Source organism: Nestor notabilis, unplaced genomic scaffold (genome assembly GCF_000696875.1).
Source record: "Nestor notabilis isolate BGI_N333 unplaced genomic scaffold, ASM69687v1 scaffold21055, whole genome shotgun sequence".
NCBI lineage: Eukaryota > Metazoa > Chordata > Aves > Psittaciformes > Psittacidae > Nestor > Nestor notabilis.
In genome coordinates, this window is record NW_009929137.1 from 38,480 (window position 1) to 57,339 (window position 18,860).

At 41.6% G+C, this 18,860-nt stretch overlaps 1 protein-coding gene across 1 annotated transcript in view; it reads right to left on the minus strand.

Annotated features, from left to right (window-relative positions):
• PLEKHM3 (pleckstrin homology domain containing, family M, member 3) overlaps positions 1 to 18,860 on the minus strand; it is a 70,532-nt gene that overhangs the window by 16,635 nt on the left and 35,037 nt on the right. Inside the window, exon 5 of the mRNA XM_010014856.1 lies at positions 11,880 to 11,943. Within this exon, the coding sequence (XP_010013158.1) occupies positions 11,880 to 11,943 (64 nt within the window). The remainder of the gene's footprint in view (positions 1 to 11,879; positions 11,944 to 18,860) is intronic.

An 18,860-nucleotide genomic window follows, 5' to 3' on the forward strand; every position in this document is an offset into this window, starting at 1 on the left:
AGAGAACTTCAAGAAGTAGCTGTACTGCCCAGGGCACTCACTGGTATCCCTGTGCCCTACCTTCACTACACATTTCTGAGCCCATGACACTGCCCTGCACGGGAGGAGAAACAGTCCCCTCACCTCTGACATATGCTAAGCTACAGCTCTGTCCTGACCCCAACTCCTTAACTGAGCTCTATGGACCAAGCACAATGCTCATACAAGTCCAATTCTGAAGGCCCCCACTCTCCAGCCTTCACCCCTAAATCTCCTCCTCCCATGCAGCACAGTACAGGGGGTCCAAAACCCCAGCCCAGAGCAGAGAGCAATCAAGCTACTTTGTCTTCCTTTTCCAGTCAACAGACTCCTTGTATGAGAACATACTTACCAGCATGAAGGAGTGTTGCACAAACTAGTCCCACAGGAGAGCAATGCAGTGAGCACAGTGTTGCAATATATATGTTTTCATAAAAAAACAAACTAGAAAAGTGGCAAAGTGGCAGAACTTCTTGTCTCTGTTGAGAGTTCTAACCCAGAGACATGGTAACCTAAACTCACGGCTTATAACTTTCTGCTTGAAAACAGATCAATACACGTCACTGAAAAGTAATCTAACATTGATTAGACAAGGTAAGAATGGAAGTCCTCTCCAAATTTAGACTGTGTCATTCCTGAACAGGTGTTATCACGAGGGCTTTATGGGAACTAGAGGGGGAATGTGCAGAAACAGAAGGAAAAATGAGTCACTTGTAATGCACTATTGCTTCAAGTAATGCCTCCATAGCTTTCTGCCCACCTATTACACCAGGTCCACAGAAATATCCAACCTTTGCATCATGGCCACATAAATCAACACTGAAATCTATCAGACATAATGAACTTTCTGGACAGGAAAGGAAAAAACAGACCAGTTTTCAGACATTTTTCAGGGCAGTGAGTGTTTGTTTTGAGGGCAGGGCTCCTATCAGCAGTGCTAGCTAAAGAAGTAAAAGGTAAGAAGTCAGACCTCCATCACTGCAGGAGGCTATGTTGTGAATTTCAGTGAGGGTCATCAAGTCTCCTACCCCATCTGTGCATTTTTAACAGCTTCTAGAAGTGCAGTAGAGAGAAGGAAGAGAAATCTACCCACATCTGGACATTCTGCCACTCTGGCACAAGCGACAGCCAACATCTGTCACTTCACTGTGGCTAAGTGATCAGGAAATAAACACTAAGAAGGAAGCTAGAAATGCCTCCAGCTCTCCTGAGTCCTCAAACCTAGACCTCTAATTCATCATGTACCAGAAGCACAGGAGGAAATGCCAGTTTCTACCCTCACAGAGGAGTATCTGTTGCTACTGCTCTGCTCGAGACTCCTGCAACCAGGCTTAAGCATTCCAGGTGAAGTGATGAAAATATTGTAAAACTCCGGTTTTGTTTCACTGCCACCGTGAGACAAGCTAAATTTGCCAAATGGCTTTGTGACCCCACCCTTGTAAATCAGCTTGTTAATCATTATCATCATAGAGGTGATAAAGTTGTTTTATAAGCCAACACTGGAGCAGTAACACTAACTACTTATGTAGGGGCTGGTGTATTTCTCTGCAGATAACATTTATTTGAAGGCACTCTCTTTAAAGACGCAGGTTTGCCTCATAACCTTCTTCTGGAGCACTGAGCAATCTGATCCACTTATTCCTCCAGTCTGATTTACATGTCAGACACAAGTGACGCCTGGAGGGGATGGGTTAAGTGATATGAAATCCCTAAACCACCTTGAACTACAGGTTCAAATCTCAACTGGATTGTCCTGGCCTCTCCTCCTGACAGAACAAAATTTATGATTATTTCTCAAGGCCAGACGCACACTTGGCTCTATCAGAGAGACAGACACAGACAGAATTTGCCAGGAGGCACTGACACAATGCAGAAGAGACATGAAAAGGCCAAGAGGCACTGAGAAAACAGGAGGGGTGGTAGACATGAAGCTCATTCACCATCACCAATTACATATATTGAAGGGGTAGAAGTACTTTAATTATTGGGATTAGTGTCAGATGCATGTCTGACAGAAAGAAGCTATCTGAAGAAGCAGTCAACAATTGTGCACACACAGCTTTCCACCATCCTAGAAAGACAAGGTTTCTGCCTCTTCCCCTTCTTCTTTTCTACCTCTCTAGAAGCAGACTGAAACAAGTCTTCCGCTAACAAGCTCAGTGGTAAGCTTCAGCTTCACCTAGACTTCAGAGTACCACAGAGAATGTGCTTCCTGAAGTGAATGAAAGGGAACATGAAATTTCCTGAACTGGCTTGGATTCACCACTGTGCCCACTACCCTCCAAATGCTCTGGTGGAAGCTTTGTGGAGGACTAAACACTCAGTAATCTTTCTTCACCTTCAGGACAGATGAGAAATACACTTTTGAAAGAACTACCAATGATACAAGAAAATAGGGCTAGAAAAAACACTTCTAGAAACCTCCAGTTGATTCCTCACCCTGCAGCACAACTGACTGATGACTGACTTGCTTAAAAACTTCTCACCAGAGATCCCTCAACTCTCCAGTGCTCAAAACAGCTAGAAAGTTGTTCCTAATGCCTGCTCTTCTGCTGCAGTCAATTACCTTTGTTTTACACTCTACCTTGATCCTTACATGGCACAACCTATTTCAGAAACCATTTTGGATGCATTCTTATCTCTGTCACAAGCCAGGAAGAGTAAAAGCAGTTTAGGGTGCAGGAAAGCTACAATGGTTGCCTTTACTGATTTACTAACTGGAGAACAAGCAATTATTTTTTGCATGCATTAGGCGTGGAGATTGGGCATTAAAGCGCAAAGGGTAAATAGAATCTCTACCCTGTGACAGATTTCAGCAGGGTTGGGATTTCTGCGATGAAAACACTGACTTGGAGACAAGCATGGTACAATATGCTTAGCTAAGGATAATGCAAGCTGCAGAGAAAAGAAAGGGAAAACATATTCCCTGGCTGGGAAGTTCCTCATCATTTATATTTAGGGAACAGACAATGCTTGTGGACTGCTAATTTCCTTGAGGATTTTTTCCCTTCCGTTCACCACATTCTCAACACTGTGAATTCTTGTTATGATTTCAGTGTATAATTAATCTTTAGTTCAGAGGAAAGGGAAATGGAAGGAGGAAGGATGATCATGAGGTAAAAGCCCCAGGGAGGCAGATACCAGATCTCAGCTCTGCCCCATCTTTTGTGCAATATACTGGTCTGGTCAGCTTGCCTTGCTCCACTTTGACTCCCAGTCATCTCTTTCAGATTGCCTGTCTTGTTTATTTAAATTGCAAGTGACTTAAGGGAAGAATGATTTCTTAATATTTGTGTGCATGCACACCAGAATCACTGGCTATGCACTGCTGTAAAACCAATTCAAAAAGAACACAGCAGTAACTTCAGGAGAGCCCCATCTTTTGTTGCTACAGCCAATCTCAGTTCACCACCCCATCCTCTCTGTCCTCTTCTCTCTGCGGCTTTTGCAGGTCCCTGGCTGTCCCAGAGGCAGGGTGGTAGCAGGGTAGACAGGAGCAGGTGAGGCCAGGGACTTATCCAGTGCTGACACCAGTGCAAGGTGCTGGCTCTGACACATGACAACATTTTGCCATCGCTGACCTTGACACAGACAAAGCAACATCCCGCAGCCATACATTGTGCTGTGCTAACTCATCCCACACACAGGGCAGAGAACAACCTGAAAGGAAACTTGGCAATAAACACTGCGAAGAACAAAAAAAATCCCACAAAACCAACCACCAAATATATCAAACTAAAGCAGAAATGAGTGAGAATTTGAACAAACAGAAATCACAAGCTCACTTTGACTCCTTTGCACCAGGCAGTCTACACTGACAGCAGAGCCATTTGCTGGTTTTGGTCCTTTCAAACCAGACCACTCAACATGCTGTGCTTTAATTTGGGTCTTAAACTGATATTTCACAAATTAGCCAACAACTACAACAGGCACTGGGAGGAGAAGGAAAAACAAAACAAGGTCAAGAGCAAATACTGCTAGTCTGTGACAAGCACATATAGGCAGGGGGCAAGGTGAGGATGGAGTTTTACATTGGTTGGAGGAGAGAAACAAACCGGTTGACACTCCAAGTAAATTTATAGCAGGAGGCAGAGAGGATGACAAGGTCCCTCCAAGCCCTCCCCAGCAGCTCTCATGGAAAGGAAGAAAAGCCTGAAATCTCAGCAAGCCGCTGGGTGCAAGCTGACACAAGTGAGAAAGAGATGGAATTGGCTCAGTACAAACAACATGCCTGGGAATCACTTGTGCCAGCTCCCCAGCCAGCCGTGCAACATGACTCCAGCCCCACAACTTCTGCCTTCACACTCACTGTCTTTCAATCACCTTTCCTTCATTCTCCTTCCCCCAAGGTTTCCAGGCAGCTACATGTCAATTTTGTCACACCCCAAGTTCTCCTAATCTTGTTGCAGGGATGAATTATAGGTTGTTTTAAGAAGCAGGTATTCAAGCAAAGGTTAAAGGCTGCTTTAATCAAACAAGGTTGAAAGAGTACCAGGAATTTGGCTGGTGGAGAACAGAAAGCACTTTCCTTAGCTTAAAAACATACATGACTCCAAATACACACACAAGCAAACATGCATTCAGGCAGAGAGTACATATGTGCTTTGGATTTTTTTTTTCCTTTTTCTTTTTCTTTAAGATTAAGCAGGCAATTGCATGCAGAGCTATTAACTGACTCTACATGCCCACTGAGTAAGATGTTATTTCATGAGTGATATCACAACGTTAGAAACTTTTGCTTTGCACAGGACTGGATCAGGGCATTTTAAGGAGGAGCCCTCTGAAGGATTTTAGAACAAGAAAGCAACACACCAAGAAAAGGGCTAGGGTTACTCTGAAAAAAACCTCTGTGAATACAAAGTATATTTAAAAAAACATCTAAAAAAACCCTTTTCTTCTCTTATTCAAGCAGGTTGTCCCGAGACAGTATTTTGTTTCCTTGGGAAATTTGTTTTCCTGCTATGTTATTCTTTGAGATATGTCCACGTGAAGTACAGCAATGAGGTTAGAGGCCAATCTTTCACACTGCTAACCCTGATCTCCAGTATGGGGCCCTTCATTCTGCACAGCAAAAACCCCAAAGAACAGAAGAAACCTGTTTAGCACTATGGACTAGAAAAGGGGTAGCTTATATTGCTACTGCCTCTTCTAAGGGCTGAAAACATTGAAGTATCTCCGGAGATTGCAACTCAAACTCCCACAAGCCACTGACACCACTGCTGGTTGGTTTAAACAGCTTCATCCTAAAAAGCCACACTAAGCCCAAGCGGCCTAGATTACATACTCACACGGAAAAGCACCACACATTTAATAATCCCTGTTGAAAACTTTAATTTCAAGCAGCACAAAAACCAGTTCTGCTATTAAAAATACCTATCAACAATTGTTACATTTCTACATTTTGCCTTCAAGACTTCCACACACCTAACTCCGACGAACTTGCCACTTGCCAAAATGCTCCTGGCCAGCTCTTCACCCACAAGCCTGGTGGCCCTGCCATGCTCTCCACCTCACCACGAGCCTTTCTGAATTACAGCAGCTCCCTTCCCCAGCTGAGCTGCTCTAAAAAGGCAACGCCAGTAAGATCACTGCCATTACCACTAATTGTAAGCAGAGCTGTCAGCACTTCAGGGAATTATACACACACCTGGAATATCAGCTAACCTGAAGTTTCCTGTTCTGCTGAAAGGCAGCTCAGTGCTAGCAAACTCCAGGGAGTGACAGAAATGAGTGATAAAGGAGCCATAGCCTGAGGAAAGTACACAAGCTGTTTAATTGCTCTTTTGCTATCAGACTTTTCAATTTTTATGGAAATGTATAGTGTGTGGTTTTCCCATCCTAGCACTATTTTCATATTCTTCTGCTAATACAGTTACCACAGTCATACAGGCACAGATTGTGAAGGAAGGACATAAAGAAGGTTATTAGCATTATTAGTCATTATGGTCCAAGATGCATGTTCACATAGTTTAAGTACAGAATTACCTAAGTGCCTCAAAATCTTCATGTATTTAAATTACACAATATATTTAATATAGGTCATACAGACTAGCCCTCCAAAGTGCTGCTTTCCCTCTGTTGAACTGTTGTGCTTAGGATGTCTATTTTAAACATACACACAGTAAAGTGGGACCCATTTTACCTTATTCCCATTAAAAATTACCTGCCTGATATGTCAGAGAAAGCCTGAAGCAGAAGAGGAAAGAGTCCAGTTCTCATGTGTCTTAGGATGAGAACCGGACCACTGGTACAAATTAACAATGTGTAAACCTCTCACCTCCTCATGCAATCACCTGTCCTACCAGATATTTAAGAGCTAGAGCTGTACCTGGAATGCTGGTTAAAACCCACTGCTGTTTTAAACCAGCTCTACTCTGGAGCAACATCTTTCAACCTGTGGTCAGCTGAAAATAGTAATGCACCGCAGGACTTGCATCTCTGTCACACATGGTCGGGAGGCTGGGGACGTAAATCCATGTTTTCACTATGGTGCTGAGCTCTGAACTGTGGCAGCTATGGCACTGACGTGCCTGGCATTTTGCTGCCCTTGTTGAGTACAGTGAACTCCCACAGAGAACTGTGACAGACAAATCTTCAGCCATCTCAGCACTGCCAGACCTGCCAAAAACCTAATTCTCCTCATTTGCCACCTCCTACCCCGCAAGCAAAAAAGGGCTTGCCTGAACTTAAAAGCATCTGCTGGTACAGCTACATGGGTAAACCTCTTTGGTAAATAAAAGTTTAAGCTGATGCAGCTTATATTGAATCACTGAATGAAACAAATGACAGCAGAAGACTTTCTCATTGATATAACAAGTTTGCACTAATGCATTTACAGGTATGGCTGTATCCATTAAGAGGTGGGGTGGGCGGTGTTCGTCATGCACCTATCCCAGTAACACTTCTAAAACTACAGCAAGCTCAAAATACATTAGCCAAAACCCAGTTTTGTCAATCAGTATAGCCACATACACACTACCGGCTTTCACCAGCACAGGCATGTAGGCTAGACACCAAATCCCACCCTTTTTATGCTTGAATAAGAAGGAGCTGCCGGTAAGGACACCAGCACCGATGGGCTTGTAAGTCATGAGGCTGTATGTTACAAATCTAAGATGAGCATTTCTCAGTAATTGCACGAGGACTGAGTGATCAGAGCAGAGTCTTACTTCTGAAAAAAACAGCAAGTAAAGAATAAAAAAAAAGTCCACATGTTGTGACTCAGGAAACAACTTGTCTACATAACCCTTAAGTTTTACACATACAAAAATGCTAGAAAGAGCATCTCCCACCTCCTCCTCCGTCTCAGCCCATTAAAGTACAGGAAGGACTCACATTTGCCATTGGAAAAGGAGATGTGATGGAAGTACAGCATGGCTTCAAAGCCTGGAAATTTGAACGAGACCTAATGATTTCTTTGTTTTTCTAATGCTTCCTAACAATATACGAGGCTCAAACTAGGTGGAACTGATGTTTCACTGAAGTTAACTTTTACGCCCAAAATTTTTTCTTAGGGAACCTTAATTGCACAAAATCTTGAACAGAAACATTGAGATTTTCATATTGGCAATGCTTCTGTTAGACAAACTCTTCACGTAGTCCAAAACGCTATTGGACGCTGTAATCAGTACTATTTACGTCAGAGGAAGATGAAATCATTGATCCATCTGTCAATAGGGAAGTCATCTTCCTAATCCCCTCAGTAAATAATATGTCTGTTCTGAACCCTTATAAAATCTTTATCTTACGTAGTATTACTGTGGACATTCTCATTATGGATACTTAATCTTCTCAAAGATGATAAACTTGTGGCCTCAGTAATGTTATTGTGGCATTAAGTTCCTCCTGTTTGCTGTGTGCTCTGCAAAGAAACATTTTTATTAAGGGTTTTTATGCGTATCTCATATTCACTGTATGACTTGTGATATATTACTGTGAGAATAGAGCTCTCTTGTTCATCCTTTATCTCCACTGTTCTTCACATTGGTTTAGGTTCACCTACTGGTAGATAGTCAGGGAAGTTGATCTAAAGTAAATGGATGTTTTAATTAAATTTCAACAGATTAGTTTATCTACAATGTTAAAATGGATAAATTATACTACATTAAATCCCTCTATGGACAGACACATTCAGAACAAAAATAGCCTTAATATAATTTAGCTCGCTTTGCTTCCAAAGTAAATGGAGATAAGCCAAACGAAAGCCACTTATATTTTGAATAACAGTATTTACACAGTGATTCAATGTAATTCAACTCATCATTTTAAATTCCCATATTTTGTCACGTCATTTCTTTTCCTTAGTGTTGCCATGTAAACAAATCTTCAAATAATTGTCTTCTTAAATCTCCTATCTTGTTCATGATTTCCATCCTTGACATCCAGTCATATTTGACATTACATGGATCCTTTTTATTTTACCATATCTTCTGGGGCCAGAACAACCACGATGAAATAAAGGCCATGTTTAAGAATGTTTCTACAGTAAAGACCATCACTACAATAAAATTTGTACATTTGTATGTCTTGCTATTTAACATAAAAACCAAGCAAGGTATTAGTGACCTTCTTGTGTGGATTAAGCACCTGAATTTTGAACAACAGCTATTTTGAGTCTTTTACTTTGAAAGGTACCATTTATGTGGAATCTAGTGTAAGTAGCAAGAATTACTTTCCCTAAGAAATACTAGAGTCTTGTCTGAGTCAGCTTCTGTTCAAACCAATGCTTAACAGTGTGAAAGCTGTTAGTCTCAACAAAAGCAGCCCCACAGTCACACAAAATGAATGGATAGTTTTGAACACCAGCTTGCATGAACTGTGTCCACAAGTCCACAAAACCAGTGATACTTCCATTAGTCATGTCAGCAGAAAACAGAGTTCATACCCCCAGTAGGTTTCAGGTGAAGCTGCCCTGGACTGTGACTGCAACATCAGGGCCTATACTGCACATAAATAAGAGAAATCCATTTTTCCAGCGTACTGTGCCTGCTAAAACCAGCAATTTCAGGAGTGAATACTTGCTTCCTAACAACTGGAAGTCTCCCTCTTTAAAGCTTTAATTCATTGGAATAGCCCTGGACAAACTGGCTAACAGAGATGCAGTGGTGTTATACGTGATGCAGGCCAGATGACGCCAGCGAGGGTTGGAAAGGAAAGCAAGTGTAGCCAATGGGGCAGAATAGGCAAGCTGTCACATTTTGAGTTTCTGCTTGTTACATCTGAATGCACCTAATTAGTTATCTCATCTGTTAACACCTCCCACCACGACGACCGACAACAAGAGGATTCTAAGAATATGTACCCCATGGGAATGCCCATAGATAGACTTGCTGTAAACTTTAATGCAGTCCCTGGGGCCCTGGTCTGCAGTGAGACCTTGCTGGGGTACATGCGTGTGTTTCTGTTCACTTTAAATAAACATGCACATGCAAATAAAGACCTTCACTTGCTGCCTCTTTGGTCAAGCCTACTCACATCTGCACTACAAGCATTTGTTGAGCAAAGCACTAGCAAAACCATTACCTCGCCAGGATTTGGTGAGTTTCCAAAATTAAGGACTTAATTAATTTGTTTCATTTTTTTCTGCTCTGCTTTTAATCTCACAGTTAAAGTCTCACCCAGTAGAACCCCGTCCAAATGGATTCAAGTGACAACCATCCCCAGACCATCAGATAGCTCAAGTATATACCTGCCACAACCACAGGGTCTAGGCAGGAAGCTCTCTTAAGCTTGGAAGGAAGTTTAAAACAAATTTAATTCTAGAATAGCATTATATGCTGCTTCATCTACTGTCAAAAAGACATTTCAACTTTTTTGCACCTAAGAACAGACCCTCATACTACATTTTTGGACCTCAGCTGTTTGGTAAGAAATGACCCATGTTTTCTAGGATCTCTAAAGAGAACTTGGCTAGGAAACAAATCAGAACTGAGCTGCGACTAACCAGGGTAAAGGTTGCTTACATCTGCAGATTACCCCTCTCTGCTTTTCTAATTCACTCACCATGCCTTATCTTTCCATTAATCTTTAATAAACCTTTTAGTTAATTCCCCAAACACATGCAATCTACATGACAGCAGGACACAGTGCAAAAGCAGTCCATGAATATGAGAAAATAGGCAGCAGAAGAATCAAAAAGAGGGGAAACTTTTAGGATTAAGAAAACCACCCAAACTGCAGGTCAGTAGAAAATGATGAACAACTGGGAGAAAGCAGTTGTAAGGGGCAAACCAGGGAGGAGTCAGGGGCTGTAAGGGTATTAGTGTTTCTCCAGCTGTTGGATTAATTTTCTCAATGGAGCCGCCCTCCTCTTTCCACTTTAGTTCCACTTTGACGAAAACAGGCAATCCAGTTTCAAATTTGGAGCCTCTGAAATATGGAAAACCCTCTCCAGGCTGACAAGGATATAGCTAGATTAAAAGGTAAATGCAATTTAACCCACCCCAGCAGAAATGGTAATCAAATTATATTGCCTCTAAATATGATAAGTTTGGGGCTGGGGCCCTCAGGGGAAGAGAAGGTGTCTTGCAAACAGAAACACAAAGAAACATGCTAAAGGGAACTGCTAAATCAATGGATGAATTGTGACTTCTACCCTCCCTCCTTCCCAGAGGGTGCTTGATAAGCTGCTGATTGCTTCTAAAATATCTACTACCAATGTTAGGAACTGATTAAGCAGCTTACAAAGCACTGGGGGCTAACAGACAGACCCACCAGGGAGACTGCAGCTCTGGAGTTAAGTAGTTTTCTTTTCCACAGCTTGATTATTAAAGATGAGATAGCAGAACATGCTGAAAAGATGTGGAAACAGTTTTAGAGCTCAGATGACTGGCCTCTTTATTTTATGTATGGAATCATTTCTACCCTATGACTTCACCAGCCAACAAGCGCCATGTTTCCTGCAGTTCTGTAGTCTCAGCTCTGAGGGGCATCTGAACTACCTCAACTTAAATGAGTCACCTGAGAATCCAGAACTGACTGTGCTACCCATTACCTTGCAGAAAAGGTGCCACTAGACAAGGGAAACATCAGTGGAAGAAGCTTAAAATAATGGGTTTACATATCACCAGCAATGGCATTAGAGTGTGAACACAGATGTGCTCAGGTCAGCTAGCGCATCTTGCCTCATTGCTTCCCCTGTTGTGCATCTGAGCACTGCAGCACATTCATCTTAGATGCACTTTTCTCTCTCTTCAGCTTCTTTTTGCCAAATTCTTCTTGTTTAATCCAGAAGGTAATGAAATTCTGCTCTTTAGGCTGACATACTACAAAAGTACTCACTTAGTTCTATAAATAACAATGCAAAGACACATTTTGCTGGCACGTTACCTCTTTTGTGGCCATGTCTGTCACAGTAACACTGCACGGCTTAACTCTGTGTAGCAGCCTTGCTGAAGTTTTGTGGTTTGGGGTTTTTTTATTATTTTTTTTCCTCTCTTGTGGTAATGCCTAGCAGACTTTGTACATAAGCATGTTGTGCTAGCGACTGTACAAACTCATCAATCCCTGAACAACTGTTCTTTCAAACAAAGAGATAAATTGGACTTGTTACCTGCAGGCTGAACCTTAAATGAGCCTTCACTGATCAGATGAAAAACCTCACAGCAAAGTTCTCTTTACAGACTACGGTTTTCTTTCCCAGCCTTTTCCAGCCCATTTCAACACTGACCCTCTACACTTTCACTCTCTCATCCCTAACCAATGCCCCGCTAACCCATTTTATATTAAACTACAAACCACAGAGGTGGTTTGGAAGTAAAGCTATTTATGCTATGATTAGCTAGAAGGGGGAATGTACAATTAGCACTGAAGATGAAAACAGGCTTGATGTGTAACAGGTAGAATTAGTTGAAGAAACTTACCTGCTGAAGGTCTGCAAGAGAATAAAGATGGATTTGCTGGAGCAGATACTCTCTGGGAAAAATCCTGGAAAAGAGAAAAATGGATGTGTCATACGTTTTTGACCACGAAACTCAAAAGATTCCCTCTCCTCACCAAAAGACTGCAGAACAACAATGTGAGAGGAAGGGCTTGTCAGAAACTGGAATTATGTCATCCTGTAAGCACCAGCTACATTTACAGCATTCCTCATGGGCATAGCAATTCCACAACAAGAACAAATGCTATGCCAGTGTCATTCTCCAACTGTCAGGTAAGCATGTACCACAACCTTACAGCCACTGAAAGCTCACCCTGAGCACAGAGGTGTTTCTTTAAACAACTAACCTACTAACAAAACTAAATAACCCAAACTACATATCTGTAGTATTTCTATGGTTTTTAGTACAAGATTGCTGGTCTCCTAGAAAGCCGTGATTTATGGTTTTGTAACTGAAATAATTATATTGGGGAAAATGTCATGCAGATACTGTTCTTCCAACATAAAGTTGTTAGTATCAATTCCTTTTTGCATACAGAAATAAATGTACTGGTATAGACTTTATAATGACTTATTTGAGAAAGGTATATTTTCCTTACATAAACCAAGGTTTCAGGCAAGACTATTGATTATCAATTGGCAAACCTGTTCAGTAAAGCTAAATTACAGAAACCTGAACAGAGATGTCCTAATTAGAGTGTCTTGCAATAAGATGAAAAACTGGATTAAAGCAACACTACAGAGAAAAATGGACCTTGTAAAGGTAAGTAGATATTAGCAAGAAAAGTTTATGAAAACCTATGGATCTGCCATGAAGATGTCAGGAAGAGAAAAAGTGTGTCTAGCTAAAATGTCTATCTTCATGTGCACACACAGAGAAACAACCAGTCAACCAGCTTTATTTTCCAGTCAGAATATAACACCACACTAATGTATCATGTGGAACAGAGAATCACATCGCTCTTGCAAAAAAGCAACCGAATAACTCAAGAGGTGTAACTACTTTACACTAGATGTTGCTTAGAGAGTAAATTGTGGACTCAGTTCTTACATTACAATCATGTGGTTTTAATGCAATACAGAAACAAAATTCTTGGTATTATTAAACGCATGAATAAAGCTCTGGAAAAGACTAGTTTGTAATGGTAGAACTGAATGGCAGTGAACAGAAAGACCACTGGGCATGTCCAAGAAACCACATACTTGAAAGGCCTATATGATCATGCTACGAGACTACTGAGAAAGTACAGAGGAATTCAAAAAAGACATTTTAGAAGCTGTGGCAACATAATTAGCTAAAACATAGAATAACAGGGATAACAGTACGAACTACAATCTTTGACAGAACACTGAATCTAAGAAATAATGGAAGCACCACAGTTCATTCTATTCTTAGTTGTCTTAAACAAGTATCTTAAACTGATGCTTTCAAAGCTGTCTTAGGGGGACTAGGACTTTTCACCGTTAAGGTGAGTGGTACAAAGTCTCACACTCCTTTTGTACTTTAGATGAAAATCTAAGCTTTATTGGGGTGGGAGAGAAAGAGTCCTGCAAGGCAGGCACTGACGACTGGGCACCACCAATCTTACAGCACTCTTCTGGAGCAGGACCATGCCCTTGCTCCTCCTGACTCTCCAAGCATGTCTGCTCTACCCACGTAATTCTCAGCTGCAGTCTCATTGGGATACTGCATTTTCCCTTTTTAGTTCTGCAGGGTATATACCATTGCTCCTACTACAGGTAAACATGCTTCAGTGGCACCTTCATAATACATTCGGCACAATGTCAAAGACACTAGAAAACAGTTAAAATCCAGATATCAGATAACATATGACATTCAGATTCCTCATTTGCACATAGGAGATTTATTAAAATTGATTGCTAAGGAGTCAACTCTGAATTTCAACTTGAAGCCATTAGTATTTTTCAGCTCTGACAGAATTTGTCATTAAAATTTCCCCATCATTCTCCCCTGATCACACAAGCAGGCACTAAACAGTGCAGTAGCTTTGCCAGTAACTGTTTTTTGCTGATGCCCTTACAGCACTGCTAAAGAAAATAATTAGCTAATGAAAGATTTGCTTTTTCAGGAAATAGCCTGAATAGCCCATAAGGCAGAAACTGTCAACGACCAATATCGATGACTAACATCACGTTCCCCTGTTCAAGGACTGCATTTTATTTCCTGCAAGTTCTAACCCCTCATAAAAAGTGTGCAGATGAAAAGCAAACTCATGATCAAGGGACTTCCTTTGTCAGGGGGGGTCTCAGCCAACACAGGCCCTGGTGACAGTCATCCTCTCCCTGTATCTGTGCCCCTGCCTGAGATACATTAGTCTGCAGCAGCAGCTCTGCAGTGCCAACATCCAACACTCCTCCCCTTCTAAATCTATTTCCAGGAAAAGAAGTAGGCACTGAACTACCCTCCCAGTCTTATGCAAGACACATCTATACATACAGATACCCAGCATCCATGTGAGAGGAGTGCTTGTTTCCATTGCTATGGAAACTGAGGCATTAAAAACCCCTCAGTAAGTAAGGCCGGTCCAGCTTCAGATTTGCAGTCCTATTGACTCGCAAAATCCCAATTTGGTTGTGGTGGGTCACAGAAAAACAGCTGAGCAGCCAGAGCCTGCATGTACAACAGCATTCACAAAACTGGTTATGAAGCCACTGGACCAGTTCCTGTACGGTCCCAATACATGTGGAGGTGCAAAAGGTGAAGAGCTCACAGCTTCATGAGTGGGAAACCACCGAAATCCCCTAAAAGCAGGCAGCTCAGTCCCTGTCATTTAAAATATAGATTATGCACAGTCACCACACCTGTGGTGAGCTGAGCGGCTCTTTCAAAACCACATCTTGTTGTGCTGCATGTCTGCAATTAAGATCTCCTCCAAGAAAACTTCTGTTAGTACCATTTGGAAGCTCAACAGCTACTTGAACGTGACTTGTAAAGACAATTCCCAAAAACGCATGTTTATTGACAGTTTTGTCAGCCTCTAGTGGGTGGCAACAAGAAAATAAGAGGCAGCAGAATATCAAACTCAAAAAACATTTTCAAAAGAACTCATCATAAAATGCAAGCAAATCAGTTGGGGCAGGAAATCAACACAGACCAAGTAGTCCAGTGAGCAAGAAAATGAATGATGTCCAGTGGCTTGCTTGTCCAGAGGTTCTCTGAGCCTAAGGAGGTGATGGCTTATATGAAGTCTTTTTCAGGAGGAAGCACACAAGACTAATTCAGAGCCCTTTGTTTTTCGACCCAGACACTTCCCCTCATGCAACCAGTAGGAACATAATGTCTTTGCCATCTCCATCCCTCTGTCAACTGCAACTGAAACTGGCCAAAGGAATCCAAAGAGTCAGTGAAGTACAGCAGGCAAGATGGGGCTCACACAAACATCGTGACATTGCATTAGCATCCAGACAAAGTACACAGCACCCAAATCAACCTAAAATCACATTCATGTCTAAAAATCTGACAGAGACCACAAAGTAGGCCAAGACAACTGCACTTTGAAACATTTCACTAGAAAATACATATTTGCTTTCTACATGAGATGCAGCTCTGAGTATTCTTGGGTTAATCCAAGGCCTTAATCCAAAAAGACCAAAGCATGTGCTTGCATGTTATTTTTTCCTTGATATAAAGGTCCTTTACAAACACCAAATGGGAAATCTCTGGTAATTTATTTGAAAACAAAATAAAAGATGTCAGTTTTGTAAATCTTTTGATCGACGTGCTACAACTAACTGGATTGTTTTTTTAAAGTTGGTCAACTGAAAGCATTCAGTAAACAGTGTCCTTTCAGTCAAATCTTAACACAGAAAAAACTGGAGTGAGCTAGACAGAGGTCAAACCCAATATGCTAAGACTCATCACAATAAAAACTCAAACCTCTGCTGCTTCAGAATGTGACCTGTGAGCCTTGAGAGGCAAATGGTATCAACTGCACATCCCACTAAAAGCACCTCCTAAGCTTTCACAGTTTGGAAACTCCCCGACCAGTTCCGCCATCGATGCAAAACAGAACAGTTGTGACTCACAAGATTGCTGTGCTGTAAACCCTGGCCACCAGTCAGGGTTAAGCTTGCAATGAACAAACCAAGTTCAATGCTAACCAGCCCTCTAGCTTTGCCAGTTCCTGTTTACAATGAAATCCAAAGTCCTACTGGTTAAAGGTCTCTAAACTGCTTTACTGTTATGTGCTAGAAATAAAAGTAATCAATGCAAGCAGGAAAGAAACCCACCATTGGAGACTTTCAGATCAACTAAAAGAGAGAACTGGACATTCTTAGTTTGTGATTACCATTCTTTTTCGTTTGATACTTTGTCATCTGAAGCACAACCTTCAGGCAAGATTGAACCAGAAATTTCATCTCTTCGCTTTTGGATGATCTTATCAGGTAAGTATTTGCACAAATAAAGGTTATCTTTTAGTGTCCTCCTGCAAACAGAACCACTGATAAGACTTTGCTTTTTGCATTTGGACAAAGTATGTAGTCATGGTGCTTTGTTAGCACTAAGTAATTGCTCTGCATTTAAAGCCTGTTTATCATCAGCTTAGGTAATTTTTCTTCAATGGGTTAAATACCCTGACAGCTCTGCTAAAGCTACAACCAATTAATCTGCCCAAGCCTGACACTATAACCTAAGTACAAACGTTTGATAAGTGGAGCGAACTCTTCTTTTTACAGTGCAATCAAAAGAAATCGAGTTAGCTGGCAGGTGGGCATAACCACGTCTCTTTTGTACCAAAAAGCCTGTTGAAACCTAGGCTGGGAAGGGGGGAGGAGAGAGGAAGCTGACACCAGGATTTCGTGTGCCAGCCAGGAGTGTCTTGTTTGACCAGGTTGAGAACCGTATGACTGAGCTGTGACTCACGGGAGAGGCAGATGCACCAGTCTAGCACACAGCCACACTCGGACGGCCTCTCCACCCCTCTTCTGCAGGAAGCTGCTACACCCACAGCTGGCACAGCACCCCAGGTACCAAGTCCACTTCCTCTGCCAGCATGGGTCATACCCTGGCACTGCAATTTGCACCACCACCAATTTACTTTTAAGCTACTGCACCACGCTGCAAACTCAAGCAGCTGACAAGCAAGCACATGAGGATTACCACGGCTCCAATATTATTTTTACCCCCTAGACGAGGGGCAAGAGGACCTCCGAAGTCCTAGCAGCACGCACCACCCGTAGCTGTGGCTGTGTGCGCAGCACATGGGCAGGAGCTGTGTGCCCTCCAACCTCACTGAGAGGAGCTCACATTTTTCAGAGATACTATATGATTTAAAAACCACAGAGGGATATCTGTGAATTGCCAGTTATCCCAAGTGTATGCAAGTTATCCCAAATGTATGTGGCTGGGTAAATAACACCTATTGCTAGGTTTATCCCTTGAAATCATTTGACACGGAATCTGTTAATTTAAGATAGAGAACAGCATCAGAGGTGATGGGGAAAAGTGTATTTTTTTTCCCAGCTTTTGATTTTGCATTTCCTTGGAATTCTCAGCTCCTGAAAGTATGTTGGGAGAGAAGAATACTACTTCCTAGCAAAAAAAAAAAAAAAAAAAAAAGAGTTACTTAGGGAAGTGGGGCCCTGGGAAATAGAGTGATTTGGAAGTCAAAAGGTAGTAATAAATTAATAAAACTACTTATTTAATTCTTGTGGTATTATACCAGATTAATGATTTTTTTCTAATTCCAAAAAAGCTTTTGTGAACCATTTCACATTTGTGAGGTATGAAAATTCTTCTGATTATGTTCTGGGAGCAGACATTCCTGTGTATCTTCAGTCCACACTGTGGACTAGTGTTAGATTTATTAGCAAGCATGTCCAGAGGAGGTATTGTTCCATGCTGTTATGAAATTCCCCATGAGCATCCCTATGTTAAAACAGTTACTCTTATCATCCATCAGCAATCCTGAACCAGTATATAAACTTTGAACTACAAAATGCAGTACACTCTCTCCTCTGTGGTTACTTGAGCAAGGTTATAGCAACATTGTGAAAGACAAGAACTACTACAGATCAAACTCCAGTTCGGAATCAAGTACCGCTGTTACTAAAAGGATGCAGACAATGAGAGGCACACAGTTTCATTTTGAAATCAAAATAGCTTAGATCCCCAGTTAACTTGAACTGAAGAATAAGAAAATACTCTTGTTTTTGTCAAATACTTCTGAACATTTGCATTTTGCTGCTGGAATTTCTGATATAAAACCACAGGGATAAAAATGGCACAAGTCATGCTTAATATGGTGTCCACATCTAACTGGAATTTCTTTTTTTAAATCTAGTCTCAAAAAGTGAATAGAAACTACCATTCTGAAAGATATTACTGATCTATTTGACAAAGAGATGCAGGTGTGCCCTTAGACCATGAACTGTAAGACCCATGTGTCCTCTGGAAAACTGATCATATATACTGTTGGCATACTCCTCAGCTGGATGCCTACCATGCTAGAGCACTGGCTTGCGCTTTTAACCTTCCTCTAGCAGTACTGCCTCTACGCTGGCACACATCATCTTGCCCCAACTCTGTTTGGTACCCCTAGTTGAAACAAAAGCTCAAAGCCTGCCCTAACTCTACCCTCTACAGTTTTAGCCAACTGCTTTTTAAGATGTTAGCCTGCAAGGATCTTGCATGCACAGTTACTGCTTCACAAAGACACAACAGCTGAAGTGAAGATGTGATCTGCTTGTAAGAGCTCCATCAACAGGCATGCTTTATTTCAGCTACTGCAATGAACACACACATGCAGGATCTATATAAAACAACGAATGGCTCACATACACATCTCTGCATGTATTTTCTCACCTTTCCTCACTTTGGGGTGTTGTTTGGTCTTAACATTGGATTCTCTCAGGATACACAGATACTCTCTTTGAATGAGTTTCTCTCTTGCCCTCTTTCCAATCACCCATGCAATAAGTTTTCTTCTTCTGTTGGTTTTGC